We start from the raw sequence: 15481 nt of genomic DNA on the forward strand, positions 1-15481 counted from the left end.
CCAAAATGTTCGATTTTGGAGGCACAATTGGGGACCAAACCTTCATTTGCTTGGAGGAGTATCCAAGGAGCTTGCAAGGTTGTCAATGGTGGGTTGTTTTGGCGTATTGGGTCTGGATCCCAGGTCAGAATATGGGGAGACAAATGGCTCAATAACCCATCCACTTATATGGCTCAATCTCCTCCAAGGTTACTTAATGCTGAAGCAAAGGTGGAGGACTTGATTGACCAAGATCGAAAGGGGTGGAATATAACACTTATCGAGAGCATTTTTAATGAGGCGGATCGAGAAGCTATTTATTCTGTTCCAATAAGTTTCACTAACCAACTGGATAAGTTGGTGTGGCGAGGAACCAAGAATGGAGTGTTCACGGTAAGAAGTGCATACCATATGATGAAGGAACAAGAAAATGGGAGCTAGCCAGAAAGCTCTAGCCGGAGAGGGAACAATGTCTTATGGAAAGGAATATGGGAGATGCACTCTCCTAATGTGGTGAAAAATTTTATGTGGAGGGCCTGCAGGAATATACTCCCAACTAGGGAGAATCTGATGAGGAGAAAGGTGATTGAGGATCCTTTATGTCCTATCTGTAACTTGGAGATTGAGTCTACGCTGCATTTTCTTTGGGACTGCACTGCCGCAAGAGACGTTTAGGGGGTGAGCCAGATGTTCTTCCAGAAATGTTCCCTTAGAGGACCAGATTTCCTCCAGGTGGCCGAAGGTGTCTATGAGATGGGGGGCGATAAACTCTTTCGACTTTTCTCAGAAATATCTAGAAGGATCTGGTTGAGAAGAAACGGCTGGATTTATGATAAAACCTTCTCTCACCCGAACTAGATCTCTCATGATGCGAAAATGGCAGTGCAGGACTATGAGAATGCGAATGCGGTGGAAGACAAAAAAATTCTGGAGAGAAGGGAGCAACTTCCCAGGTGGGGAAAACCAGCTAGAGGATGGATGAAAGTGAATGTAGATGCAGCTCTCAACAAGAAAGAAGGCAAAATGGGCTTTGGGTTAGTCATGCGTGACCATGAAGGTAGAGTTATAGTGGCTAAAAGTATTGTGCGGTTGGAAAAGTGGGACTCAGCAGCTGCGGAGGCGTTAGCAACCTATTTTGGTGTCATATCTGGTCATGAACAAGGAGTGCAGCAACTAATTCTAGAAGGAGATGCCAAGCAAATTACCGAAGCCATTAAAGACGAAGGCCAAAAGCTTAGTCTGTTAGGCCAGTTGATTGAGGATGTCAGGTTTGGGCTAAATGCTATTCCTATGTGGAATGTAGAGCACGTACATCGTGAGGCGAATAAGGCGGCTCATAGACTAGCTAAATTGGTTCTCACACAAGCCAATGATATTGTATGGTTGGAAGAGGAACCTCCTTGTATTAGAGACATTGTATTGAATGAGCAATTGCTCTATCAATGATCCATCAATAATATTGATCAACACAATTCATTCAAAAAAAAATATATTGTTACCGTTAGTTTTTAATGAATCCTCAAAAAAAAAAAACGATATTTTCATTGACCAAAAATACTTTTTTTTTTTTGGTTCACTGAAGTTTTTCAACTACACTAGCATACGGAAACACAACAAAGCCAATAGAGTCCGACAGCCCGAGGCTTTGGTTAGACAACAATCATGTTTGTCTCTTCCTCTGTTAAAAATAAATAAATTAACTAACTACCGTTACACCATGTTTGGAGAAGTTGAGAGAAGATTATAAGAAGAAACGAGAGAGAAGCAAAGTGTATATATCTCTCCATACCTTCGTTTATATGTTAAATAGAAAAGTTCTTTTCCAAAATTTGCATCCAAAAGACTGTTTTGCATAACAATTTTGCTAAAAACCAGTCCAACAAAGATAAGAATAAAAGGGTCTGCTCTGTTTGGCAATCAATTCAATTTTTTTTTTTAAAAAGTCAATTTCAAAATATTATTACTTTCTATATCAATCACACCAATCACTTTTTATTATTATTTAAACAAAAACTCACTAAAACATTTTATTTTTTCACTTTTTCTTGCAAAAAATTCAAAACTTTTCTTTACTTTATATCACATCAATCACTTCTTATTACTATTATACACAATCCTTTACTTTACCAGACAGCCAAAAAATTTCAAATTAGGTGTTCCCCTTCCACAAAGAGGAGGAATACTTGTTAATTTTGATAAAATTGTGTCCAATTTCCTGGAAGCTAGGAACTAGGGTAGAAGTAGTTTCTCTTTTCTTCAAATAAGTTGTAACCCACAAGTTTTACTAAAAAGACATAAATCTGTGGACATAAATAAGTTGTAATCCACAAGTTTACTCAAAAGACATAAAGGAATGAACAAGCAATCAAGATGACTAGGAAATCTAGACTAGTAGGAGGCTTTTCCTTCATAAACAAATCTGCGGACATAAATACATTCTCCCACCAAAATGGAATTGTCCACAACATGCTGCAAACCCAGGAAGGTATCTATCACTTGAAGTGACAGTAATATCAAACAAATAGACAGAAAATGAAAGAATGTTTAAAAAATTTGTTAAAAACCCCTTAAACTCGCTACTAATAACCAATGGACTGATGCTGCATTGTAATAAATTATCTTGTAATAAATTATCTACTTTTCCCAGCTACTTTCGCTGGAGGAAGTGTTCCAAACACCTTGTCCCATAATGATGAAGTGATCCCAAAGCCTTTTGTCTGGATCCTGAAATGATGATTCAAATGGTATTTCTGCAAAACACAAGCAAACAAGGCCTAGTTGATTAATAATGAAAACCCAAAAAACTTCAGATATACTCTTGAATGGAAGAATTTTCTGATATGTGATTACATAGCGAATTGACCAGTAGGTTTTATAGCAAACCTGCCTAGTTGACAGAGACAGGTTTTATTTTTTAATAAGTAATGTTGTATATCAAAAAAAAAAAAAAAACCTGTCCCTGTCAACAATGCAGGTCCCCTTTAAAACCTACCGGTCAATTGGCTATGTAATCACATATCAGAAAATTCTTGTTGACAGGGACAGGTTAACGATATCCTTTTCAAATTCTTAATGATATACATAGTTGTACAAGTAACTTCTTCATTGATCAAGATATATGGGTTGTAATCAGAAAAGGCAAGTTATAGACTATGACCCATGAGTGGCAGGAACCTACTGCTCTTACCTTGAGATTTCGAGACACTTCGATTGATGGTTGACCATGGTGGAGGTAGTAATGGGTGCAATCATACATCACATAACCCAGTAAACCGCCTCCAAACAAAGCAGGAGTAGTTGAAGGGGTGGAACAAAGCTTGACCATGTTCCAGAACTGGCAGTGATGTAAAGTAACAGTTGAATCAGTAGACAAGAACTTTATACAAAACCATGAGGAAAACTAATGAAAACTCTAAACCTCAACTAATGGTTAATTCATATATGCACTCCAATATTAATTAAATATATAAAAATTCAGTACTAATATATATAGTAAGGAATAGCACACAAGTTTGCATTGTCATTTCTCATATAAAGGGATTACACGCTATGAACATAAGTAAATACACAGAGCAAGCAGTAGTATTTTAATCTAGAACCACCTACAAATTTTATTTTATACCATGATGGTTTTCGTACATCCGAACTTCCACATTTTTCGAATCCATGTGCCATCAGTTTAAATACATGCACATGGAATTGGTTAAATTGCCAGGTTATTAAGTCGTACATACCGTACAGAAAATACATTGAATGGGAATTGGTTACAATAGAATACAAGTGGAAGACCAACATGATCCAGTTCATTACATCCAGGGCAAGATATGAGGGTACGTACACAGTAGACATGTAAGTTGTTCTTTCTGTTAATCAGGAAGTATAAAGTCAAATGCTCCAAAACTTAATACATAATTTCTGTTCTCATTTTAATTAGAGGAAAAGCATCACCTTGAGTTCTTATGAAGAGATGCAGAACAAGTAAGAATAGGCATACCGGTACACAAAGTATAGCTGTTGCAGCAGGTGGGAAAACAAGTCTCAAGCCATCCATTGGATGCTTATGATGGCAGCCATGAAGAAGATAATGCATGGTGTTTCCCCTAAACAAAATGTTTAACACAATTAGTACTAGCACATTTTGAATCAAAGCAACTTAAATTGTGTATAGAGACCAGAAAATTATACAGAATTTTAAATTTCAACATGAATACACATGCATGTGTGTATGCGTGAGAGGGAGAGCAATGTAACAACTAACCAGTAGCTCTTCGTTTTGATGTGGAAAAGGAAACGGTGTAATGTGTACTCGATAAGCGTCCACAAAAAAATGCCGAAGACCACCATTAAAGCTACCTCAGGAATTGTATGGCCCATCTGTATTGATATGGAGATGGACCAGCATACCACTGGCAGCCAAATGACTGGAACCGCCCACCAAACAGTGCGGGTCAAGAACTGTTTCAAGTAGTAGTGAGTCAAATTTGCAGCTGTATACATTCTTCAAAAATGAAATGTTAAACTAGTAATTAAACAAGTGCAGAAACTATACCAACAACTACATATATGCATGGGGTCAAACCTATGATTTAATGGCAGTAAGATTATCATGTGAAAACAACGAGATTGTACCTCCCAAAAATCACTCTCAAAGAATCGAGGGGTTTCCTTGGTGACGATGGGTTGGTGAACCCACTCCTGGTAATCTGGTCCGAGATGGCCAACCTAAAAAACATGTCATAGATTAACATGCATAACAAAATCATAAGCATCGGAAAATTATTTGTGAATCTTCAAAGTATTACTATAAATTTGGTTCAGAAAATAAAAAAGGTGAACTTCTTGCAATATAGATGTAAACTGTTTGCAAGGAAAAGCTTTTTATGTTTTAGAGATCCATGGAAAACCCAAGGCAATGAAAAGAAGAAGAAGAAGCACATGTGATGGTACCTGGAAAACGAGGGCTTTGTCCAGATCGACAGTAAACTCCTGCGCGACCATCTTGGCAGCTTACAATAGAGCTGAAGGGAGATGAACGTAAGAGATAAGAAACACACCGACTAATGAAATTAAAGCAGTTTGACAAGACAACTTACTGATTTTATCCCAAGAACTTTTACAAAAAGGCCTTTTTAAATTTCAAATTTTCTAAGAAATATTTAATTAAATATACTTGTCAAATCAAATCATGCCCCTTTTATTATGACACTCAAATTCACCTAAATCTTTTTTCTTTTCTTTTTTCTAATTTTGTTACCTGTAAAAAGGAGAATCCAAAATAAAGAAGAATATAAATTTAAAGTAAATAATTTTATTCCCTTCTCGCAAATTTTCTAAGCAACCAAACACAAATTTTTATCTCCGGAATCTTTTTTTTTTTTTTTGGGGAGTAATCTCCGAAATCGGAAAACCTTCTTAGCAATCAAATAAAGAACTAGCAGGAACAACAAAACGCATTCAACAAGAAAAAAGAAGGAAAAAAAAAAAAACCCAAGCTGCGCTTCACAATTTTTTCCTCCAAAACAACAAATCAACCGAAAAACTCCCAAGCTAATCAGACTTCCATGAAGACTAAATTTCTTCCAATCAAAACTGAAAATTCTTCTAGCAAGCAAGCAGAGAGAGCCAGCAGAACCCAGAAAAGGCACTCACCATCAAAACCCAAAATGTAATCAGAAACCCACCGAAAAACGGCATTCCCAAATCTACAAATTGTACTCAAACAACAGAAAGCCCAGATCTACAAATTGTACTCAAAAGAGAACGAAGCTAGAACTAACCCGATAGAACACAATGCGGGTCGGATCCCAAACCAAAAGAGCACCACCAGGACTCGGTCGTGGAGGTCACCCTTGGCTGTAATTGGGTACGAGAAATGGGAGGTGGAATGGCAAAGGCCTTTTGTAAGGGAGTGGGATATTCCGGGGACATCGGTGATATATTTGTGGTTAAATTTCAAAAAGGCCCCCAAGGTTCGGCCTAATGTCTCCGCTATCCCTCAATATGGAAAATATGCATTATTCTCCCTTATTTTAAGGTTGGGCTGTTAAGACCGTGTTGAGTTCTCATTTTCTTTTCCATTTTGCCCTTCACAGCGCCTCACCCCCGCCCCCCCCCCCCCCCCCCCCCCTCCTTTTTTTTTTTTTTGTTATATATATTTTAATTAAAATATTGTATGTGTGGGACCAACTATGAAAAAATATATTATAAACTTTTTAAATAATTAGATGTATTATTTGCTACTAAAATTTCGATTTTAATGCTAACTAGATAATCAAAGTTAATCATAAAAAATTTTGGAAAAATTTCATTTTATCTTCTTGAACTTTCACACGTTTTGAAATTATTACTCGAATAGTAAGGGGTATATTGAAAATTTTAACAGAATTTAACAAAAAATTCTAATGGAATGAAATATTGCCACAAAATAAAAGTTCGATACTCTAAATTGAGAGTTTTTAAACTTCGAAGAGTAATTTCAAAACACATGTTTTATAAAGTTTTCCAAAAAATTTAACAATTAAGAAAAATGTCAACACATCTACTAAAATTTAGCCAAAAACCTGAAAGGAAAGAATACAAAATTCACATACAAGTAAGAATATAAGGAAGAGTTTAGGGTAAAGATTCAAGATTATTATTTTTTTTCTTGAATATTTGAACTCTTAGAGAGATAAATTTCATACTAGGATTGAGAATCCTTATATTGGAAAATTATTTTAGACTTGTTGATATTAATTTACCAAGTAGCCTTAAGTGTAACCATTACACTTGAGGTCAGGAGACTTTCCTCAACGAAGATAATAAGGAATAATGGAATAATTAGCTGTCAATGGATTTTATAAGGCCAAATGTCCCTTTCAATTTTGGATTTTATTAAATTCTTTTTTAATCCATCAAAGTAACATGTTAATTAATGTGAAATTAAGACTTTGAATTGAGGGGGTTTAATTATCAGAGATAACGATGGTCATAGTCCATGCATCCCAATTTTGCAAAGACATAGGAGTGATTAATGTAATTTTAGAAGGAGACGCATAGACAATTATCATGGTACTACAAAATGAGGAGCAGAATGGTAGTAGGTATGGTTAACTAGTAGAGGATGTTAAATTGATTTTGAATTCTTTATCAAATTGGAAATCTAACAATGTACGACGAAACATAAATGGTGTAGCCCATTTATTAGCAAAGTTAACTACTAGAAGTGTCATAGAGCAAATATGAAGGGATGAAATATCCCATTGTATTTGTGATATTGTTTAAACAGAACAAATTGCTTCAACTTAATTTTGTTTAATGAAGAAGTGGACTTGTTTTTCAAATAAAAAAAGATTTTGAATCGAGGGGTATTGTCCGTTCAATTTTATGGTTTTTTTGAGTTGCATTAAATCTCAATTTTTTTTTTCTTCACTTCTTTTTGTTTTGATTTTATTACTTTAATTGCGCTTATGTTATGTTTTAAAAATATGGAGAGGTGATAAGGGTAAAGTAGGAAAGAAAGTTTATAGTTAAACGTGAAGCATATCGTACATTTTTCAAATTTAATGGGTAGAGTCTTGCATTAAGCCAAACCTTGGGGGATGCTTTTGAAATTTATCCTAAATTTATTAGGGGCTTCGCAAAAAAAACGCTATATTATTCTTACGAAGGTAGAGGGAGAGATCTGGGCCGTAGGATTTGCATGAGGCACTTCACGTTGGATTCTAACGGTTGCCAGTCTGGCACTTTGGAGATTACAGCTTAGAGGATAGAGCTGGATGGGAGACTTGGGAAACATGATGTGTGAGGACTTAGTGGGGATTAAGGATCTGAGTACAGTGAAGGATGAGGTGGCGAAATGTAATTGGATAAGAGTGTTAACGTTAATCTTGGTATGCTTGCTTGTTGACAAGTTTGCGGCTCAAAGTTTAGGATTTGTAAGTATTCCTATCCCAACATCCAGTCAGCGCCAACAGTTTATGCTAAACCACCTTGCCCTATAACAATGACAGAACAGGAATGAGGATTCCCGCAATGCTTCAAAAATTGTCTATCAGCTTTTTCTCAAATTTTGACCATCCAATATCATCCAATAACTATAATTTTGCCACATGTCTCAACTAAAGATACATAATAAAATATTATTTATTTTTTAAAAAGTATGTATAAAAAAATATTAAAATATTAAAATTAAAAATTAAACAAACTAGGGTGGCCGGCCAGCCCCAATGAGGTGGCCGGCATGGGGTGGCCGGCCACCCCAACTGAGTCATGGGGGACTGGTTGGGGACGGTTTCACCTTAGGGGGTGGTTCGGCCACCTCCAACCGGCCCTTGGGGGTGGCGGAACCATGACTCAGTTGGGATGGCCAGCCAACCCAGTTTTTTTTAAATTTTAATTTTAATATTTTGTTTTATATATATTTTTTTTAAAAGTAAATAATATTTTATTATTTATTTTTAGTTGGGACACATGGCGAAATTGTGGCTGTTGGATGACATTGAATGGCCAAGATCTGAAAAAAAAAAAAATGATGGGCAATTTTTGGAGCATTGCCGGGATCCTGATCCACATAATAGAGGTTTTTTTTTTTTTTTTTTTTTTTTTTTTTAAACTAAAATTGTTTGCATAAAATATTTTGTAGAAATAATACCTGATTAGGTTTTCCAGGATCGAGAATTTTTTAAGAAAAAAAAATTCAATTTATTATTTTTAAATTAAATAGTAGAAGATTTTTGATCTCACTTTTTAAATTAGACCTTTTGATGTTCAATAGATGACAAGAAGATAAACTTTTGTTATTATATGTTTTGGGAGGTGTGATATAGCCACAGCTTAAACTCAATTTTGTCTCAATTTCTAGACCAAATTTCTCTCTATCGTTTAAGGCTCTCTTTCCCCTCCACAGGCCCTTTTTTTTTTTTTTTTTTTTTTAAAAAAAAAACTTAAGAGAAAAGTTGAGCCAAAATTGAGTTTAAGTTATGCCTTTATCATTTATCATTTTTTTTGGTGTAAAATTTGTTACTTACCAAAACAAGGTAGAGGAGATTTTACTAGATTTTTTTTTTTTTTTTAAATTATTTTTTTTAAGGTTTTGATAAGTAACATATATTCAACTACCAAGAGAATCAAAACAATGCAAGATGCTAGTTTCACTGTTTCAGGGCTTGTTTGAGATTGCGTTTGAAGTGTCTAAAAATGTTTTTAACATTCAAAAAGTCCGTTTGAAGAAAAAAAATACTCATTTGATAAAAAAAATTAAAATCGCTTTGCACTTTTGACAAAAATTTAAAAATAAAGCTTTTGACCAAAAGTTCTTTTTAACTTAATATCTATATTTCTCAAACGCAATCCTAAATAAGTTCTTAGTCTTCTACCTATGTGTGTGTGTTTTATTTTTTAAGAAATGATTAAAAATATAGGAGGAAATGCTTATAGCAACAATGTGTTATTCCAGGAGGTTCATCACTGATCCAGCTGTGGTGGAGGCTTATGCGGCATGAAAGGATGTGGTTTTGGGTAAAGAGCTCGGTCTTCGCAATGTTATTTTAAAAGGTAATACTTTAAAGATTGTACATGCAGTACGCAATGAAGCGCAATCACAAAGTATGTATGAGAATGTGATAGACATATCAAAGCTTATTTTGGATAGTCTCTAATCTTGGCATGCGCAAATTTTAAATAATGTAATATTATAAACACAGTTAAATACAATAAAACAAAACTTTAACTATTAAACGACTTATTGTTTGGTTAGTTTACTTTTCTTTATTTACAACTTGGAGTCTCTACATCATTTACTGCTCAACAGACTCAAATTGTTTTACCTTATAATGTGTTCGAAGTCAACCTGCAGTTTGAAAAATTATCACTAAAATAAACAAAATACGAACTAATAAAAACCTCAATAATAATCCAGCTCTCAAATTCAATCACCCAACCACAACGTCATGGCTGAGCCATTCTCTGACGCTGATTTTCCAACATGAAGTCCATGCGACATTTTCAAGAACCAACATTTTTTTAAAGAAAAAACTCTCTAGTTTTCCCAATTAAGAATTATTGGTCACATGAAACCTCGTATTTCTTATGCGCCGTTATTAACCAATCACGAAGGAGGAAGGCTAGGCTTATAAAATATTTTTTTTAAAAAATTCCAAACTATAAAGTAATGTGATACAATATAATTGAAATTGAGATTCAATTATGAATCTATCATTAATGAATCCAAATTTTTAGCAATTCAATTATGTTGTGTCACATTATTTTGTAAGAGTTTTTTTTTTTGGTAAAATATTTTAGGGAAAATTTCACAAAACTCCCCTGAAGTTCCACGCGTTTTGAAACTATTTCCTAAAGTTTAAAAACTCTTAATTTAGAGTATCGAACTTTCAATTTTTTATAATGTCCTTCCTCCGTTAGAATTTTCCGTTAAATCTCATAAAAATTCACAAATGCCCATTTTTTTTTTTAATAAAAAAAATAAAAAATTGTTAAGATTCAGGCCAACATTAAGATTTAGAGAGCCCCTACTATTAGGTCCATCCTGATAACACTCTTTTTGCAGCCTCCAATTACCATGTGACACATCATTAATTTAAGAAAAATGCAAAAAATAAAAGTGAGAACAACTATACCAAATCAAAATGAGAAAGAGAAAGAGAAAGAGAAAAAAAAAAAAAAAAAACCTACCTGGCGAGACCCACGCCAAACCCACGTTGTGGGTCTGTCATGGGTCTGGTCGTGACCCACGACCCAACCGTGGGTCACCCTCTCCGGTCACTTTTCTGTCAAATTCAGCTTCAAAATTCATTTCTAATGCCTCAAGACTTGTTTCTAATGCCTCAAAACTCGTTTCTAATGCATCAAAACTTGTTTCTAATGCCTCAAAACTTGTTTTTGGATTCTAAACTGAAACATAGAGGGGAAATGTTAATCCTTTAGGGATTCTATCATCGTAAATGGATCCACCGGAGAAGGCTGACGCCTGCCGTGACCCAACCGTAGATGTTTCTCTCCATGGCGAATTCGGAAACGATGGGCGGTGGCTCTCTCTCAGGTGGATTTCGATGACGATGGGCAGTGGTTCTCTCTCAGGTGGATTCCGACGTGGTTGGATGGGTTAAGTGTTTTAAGAAAGGATTTAGTGTTTTACTCTTGGTGTTTTAATATTGGGGATGTAATCAGGTCTTCTACTCTTGGTGTAGTTTGGCGTATTTTTTTGTTTTTAAGTGAGGTGTCAAAGAATAATTGGAGGCTGCAAAAGTGATGTTATCAAAATGGTCATGATAAAAGGTTTTCTCTAAGATTTAATGAAATTTTTAAAAATACTTACGCCTGATTCTTTGTAATATTTATTTAATTTTTTATAAAAGAATAAAGGTATTTTGAGAATTGTGACAAGATTTAATGTAAAATCCTAATAGATGAGGAATATTACAAAATATTAAAAATTCAATATTTTAAATTGAGAACTTTTAAATTTTAAGGAGTAATTTCAAAACACATAAAAATATAAAAATATAGACTGTCCCTATTTGTCTAAATTCAATGATTACAATTTACAATTCAGGATTTTTTTTCCTAGACTTAACCCTTACGTTTGGTTTTTGAATTGACTTAGCAGAAGGTGGAAATTAAGGGAGAAGAATAACACATTATTCTTTCCAAATTTCCTTGGATCACAAGGAGAAAAAAGAAATAATGAAACAGAATTTAATTTTTATTGAAATAATGAGATAAAAAAAATTATATGCATATATTATATAAAAATTCCATAATTTATGAGTACTAGACTAGACTTCCAAAAGCCCTACTCCGACTATAAGGACTCTTCATTTATGAGGACTAGACCAGACTTGATTTGGGCCCGAGGCTTGGACTGGAGGTTCGAGAATTGTTGGCATTTGACCATCAATTAGGACTAGTACAATATTGATCCAGCCACAATGAATTCCGACTTTCTGAAGCTTCCGTATCGAGCTATCGATGAGTTAGCTGAAGTTGGCAAGAATCTGCTCCTAGATGCTCCTGAAGCCAATGTTTATGGGTTTCATCCAGAGGCGGATTTACCACCCGAGCCATCAGGCCCTAACGTCCTTATTGATGATGATGATGATGAGTCTAGGGCCGCTTTTGCGACTGAGCCCTCTCTCGGGACCCCATAGCTTTCATTCTTGCATGTTTAACTTATGTAAAACTTCTGTTAAATGAATGAAGCAAAAATATTTCACTTTGCTCCTTTTGATTTTGTCTGTTTCTGAACTTCGTTATTCTCAGCTTCCTTATTCTCGGTTCAGTTCTTGTGGAAGTACCATGTTTCGGGCATGTTTCGGGATGGCCGATCGTACCCCCCATGACCGAGGCTAAAAGTATTTTAGGCTGGGTCATAATAGTAATTAGACCCTTTATTGCTTTGAGTGCGTCCTGTTGTGAAATTTTAATTGTACTCGCAAGTGCACGAATCGTTTTGCAATATAAGGATGCAAGTGCGAAGTCGAACCCACAAGGAATTGTGTTTATGAAAAGCAATTATATTGAAATCAATTGAATCTTAACCTAGTTCCGAAAAATATTTGATCTTTGGTTTTGAAAATAAAACATAAACTAAATAAGATAAAATTAATCAATTAAGATAAGGTACTAAGGTTTTGGAATCCACATCTACCAAATCATAGCAACATATTCTCATGTTCATCAATATATATATCTGAAGTTCTCACAATAAAAAATCTTATGTATATTCTACTACACTTCAAAGATTAATTAAATCATTCACTGAATCGGTTCTTTGCACAAATCACAAAAGATATCCAGTTTAAATTAAATCATTAGATCTATCCGTAAATCACGAAAGATATCCAATTTAAACCAAATTATTAAATATATCCGTAGAACGAAACACAATGAATATCCAATATTTTGATAAATAAAAACCCAAGCAATCAATTAAATGAAACTATCTCAAATCATGAGATGTATCCGTAAATCACAAATGATATCCAAGAATCATCTCAATAATTGATTTGAAGTAAAACAATTGAAATATTAAAACCAATAAAATCAGATAATATTAATTTACATGAAAGTATTATTGTTATTCATCGGTGAGACTTTATCCTCAACCTTAGTTGAGAAATTAGCTACACATAACTATGAAAAAAAATAATGGAAAAACTAATCTAAAGGGAGAACTACTCTTGAAATTTTGTACTTTGCAGCCTCTATACCCTCTTCTTTCTTGATGCTTAGGGGTCTATTTATAGGGAGCAAACAAACCCTAGAAGCCCTAAGAATCCCAGAAAATTGTACTTCAATTTCCTAGTCAAATTAGGAAGCAATCCTAGTAAAAATCGGAATAGGATTAATTTAGATTTGCGTTCTTTTATGGAGGGATGCTTTTGGCATAGTAAACATCCGAATTAGGAAAATCTTATTAAATAATGATTTGTAGTATTTTGAGTTAGCTTTCCAACGCCACTAGTTTCACTTTAATCCGATTTTTGAGCTGAAAGTTATGGTCAAAATACTAAGACATATGCATAATCTGAAATTTAATCAAATCCGATTTTGACTCCAATTAGAGAAATTCCAATTTAATTCTTTTCTTAATTTGGTTAAACTTAACCACATCATCTAGATCTTCTCAAAGTGTGTTTTTTTTTCCAAACTTTGCATTTTTCACCTTAAACCCGCAGTTTTCCTTTAGCAACCTGCAAAACACTAAAAATACAAAACTAATACAAGCCGTTAGATTATAATACGGCTAAAGGATTAACAAATGCAAATTAAGGGGGCTCAAATATGCAATATTTGGCACTCATGAGTCCCTTTTAGACGTTTGAGTTTCCAAGAATCATGATTATTCTACGAAGACTTGATGGACACGTGTTCCATATTCATATGGCCCCGAGTGTGCGGCGATTCATTCTTTGAGTATTGCCTGCATGCACCTCCTTGCTCATTAATGGTGACTCTTCGTTTTCCAAGGGTGAAGTCCTATAAATACCCCATGTCATACCCATTTCTTCTTATTCGACTTGTTGGGTCATGGATTAGCTGAGTTGGGCCCAGTAAGCGATTTGACGGCCCATCTCTAAAGCTCGGTCATATTTTACTGTTCACCATGTTTACACTCGGAAATTTTAGGCCCACTTAAGCCTATTAAACAACGCTCGATTGGAAGGCTCGGTAAGCCGAGCCTTACAATAATATGAACTCTCGGGAAGCATTCTCGGTCTATTAGATATATCTAAATAAATATCTTATTTACTGTCCCTCAATATATTGTTGACACGTGGACACTTGGACACTTGGTAAGTCCACCATGTGAGATGAACAGGTACAACCCGATGCCTATAAAAGGGGGTTCCCTCTCATTATTTCGGTAATTCCTTTTTTCCCTCCAAAACTGAATATCTTGCATATCCTTTATCTCATCCATAATCTTCAAGGTTATTTTCCTCTTAAACACTGTGACTAACTTAGGCATCAGAGCTTTCCCCAGCCGGACAACGCCGGCAGTTTTGATCCTTTCTCTTTGTTTTTCTTACCCAGTTGATCCCTCAGTTACCAGGCCGTCCACAGGGCCCATTCCACGTCATAGTTCGGAAAACTGCTCAAACAGTTTGGCGCCGTCTGTGGGAATCTTGATTTTTATCGGTTCTTGCTAAATCTCAATATTCCGATATGGTGAACACACCTCCGCATTCCAATGCTCCACACTCCATCCCTGTTACACATCCGCATCCTATTCCAAATGTTTTGCTTGATGTTCCTGGAACTTCACAAAACCCAAACACTCAGACAGCCTTGTTAGAAAGCTTTATGAAGAGAATAGCCGAGTCAATGGAAGCCATGAAGAAGCAAAATGAAGAAATCGTCTCTAAATTAACCCCTAGAGTACAAGAAGAAGTAGTCCGAGCACCACCGTCACCAACCCGCTAGCAATCTATCCGACATGACGCTAGAAGTTCAATACGTGGGAGCCATACTACTGTTCAAACCAGGAAAGACTCCCACCGAGAAAAATCTTGTAATAAGATGCATCTTGGTGGCAAATCCCACTGAGGTGAGACTAGTCATGCAAAATCACATCATAGTCACTCTCACCAAAGCTGTTCTCACCATATAAACCCTGAAGGGGTTGGGATGAATAAAGATATTCTGGATCTCCAGAAAAAATATGAGAAGATGGATTTCTTAATTGAAAATGGTGAGGATCAGTCCGTAGCCAAGGATCTTATGCAGTACACTAACCTGCCTTTTACTGATCGGGTAAGGAGGTTTCCTCTTCCTGACAAGTTTAAGATGCCGCGAGTCGACAAGTACGATGGAAGCAAAGATCCTTCTGATCACATGAAAAGTTTCTGAGCTCACATCATTCTCCACGATACCCCGGACGAAATAGCTTGCCGAGCTTTCCCCTTAACTTTGGAAGAAGTTGCTAAAGAATGGTTTGGGGGGCTGAGTCCTAAATCTGTTGATAGTTTTGACTATCTCGGGCAACAATTCCTGGACCAGT

The 15481-nt window shown here is 35.4% G+C and overlaps 2 protein-coding genes across 3 annotated transcripts; one reads left to right on the forward strand and one right to left on the reverse strand.

Moving 5' to 3' along the window:
* Positions 1-855: 855 nt before the first annotated feature.
* On the forward strand, positions 856-1425 carry LOC148588194 (uncharacterized). Its single transcript, XM_088514656.1, has one exon. It carries the CDS (start codon positions 856-858, stop codon positions 1423-1425), a length of 570 nt encoding a protein of 189 aa, XP_088370782.1.
* Positions 1426-2240: 815 nt separating this feature from the next.
* LOC132170799 (fatty acid hydroxylase 1) lies at positions 2241-5882 on the reverse strand. 2 transcript variants are annotated; one of them, XM_059581908.2, is made up of 7 exons: positions 5757-5882; positions 4927-4997; positions 4609-4701; positions 4238-4434; positions 3974-4079; positions 3167-3313; positions 2241-2729 (listed from the first exon to the last, which is right to left on the reverse strand). In XM_059581908.2, the coding sequence occupies exons 2-7, from the start codon at positions 4975-4977 to the stop codon at positions 2610-2612; spliced, it is 714 nt and encodes a 237-aa protein (XP_059437891.1). In that variant the 5' UTR covers positions 4978-4997; positions 5757-5882; the 3' UTR covers positions 2241-2609. The 2 variants fall into 2 exon arrangements, with proteins under 2 accessions (XP_059437891.1, XP_059437892.1); XM_059581909.2 differs by lacking the exon at positions 5757-5882 and adding an exon at positions 5629-5715.
* Positions 5883-15481: the final 9599 nt, after the last annotated feature.

The sequence above is a fragment of the Corylus avellana genome, chromosome 1 (genome assembly GCF_965113065.1).
Source record: "Corylus avellana chromosome 1, dhCorAvel1.hap1.2, whole genome shotgun sequence".
Taxonomy (NCBI): Eukaryota; Viridiplantae; Streptophyta; class Magnoliopsida; order Fagales; family Betulaceae; genus Corylus; species Corylus avellana.

What these genes read in the sequence shown, in the direction of transcription:
- LOC148588194 (XM_088514656.1), top strand. Translation starts at nt 856, where the DNA reads ATGGCAGTGCAGGACTATGAGAATGCGAATGCGGTGGAAGACAAAAAA.
- LOC132170799 (XM_059581908.2), bottom strand. Translation starts at nt 4,977, where the DNA reads ATGGTCGCGCAGGAGTTTACTGTCGATCTGGACAAAGCCCTCGTTTTC. An exon ending in ATCAAAACGAAGAGCTACTG is followed by an intron (nt 4,080 to 4,237) that starts GTTAGTTGTTAC and finishes CATTTTGTTTAG; the next exon opens with GGGAAACACCATGCATTATC. An exon ending in AAGTGTCTCGAAATCTCAAG is followed by an intron (nt 2,730 to 3,166) that starts GTAAGAGCAGTA and finishes TGTGTTTTGCAG; the next exon opens with AAATACCATTTGAATCATCA.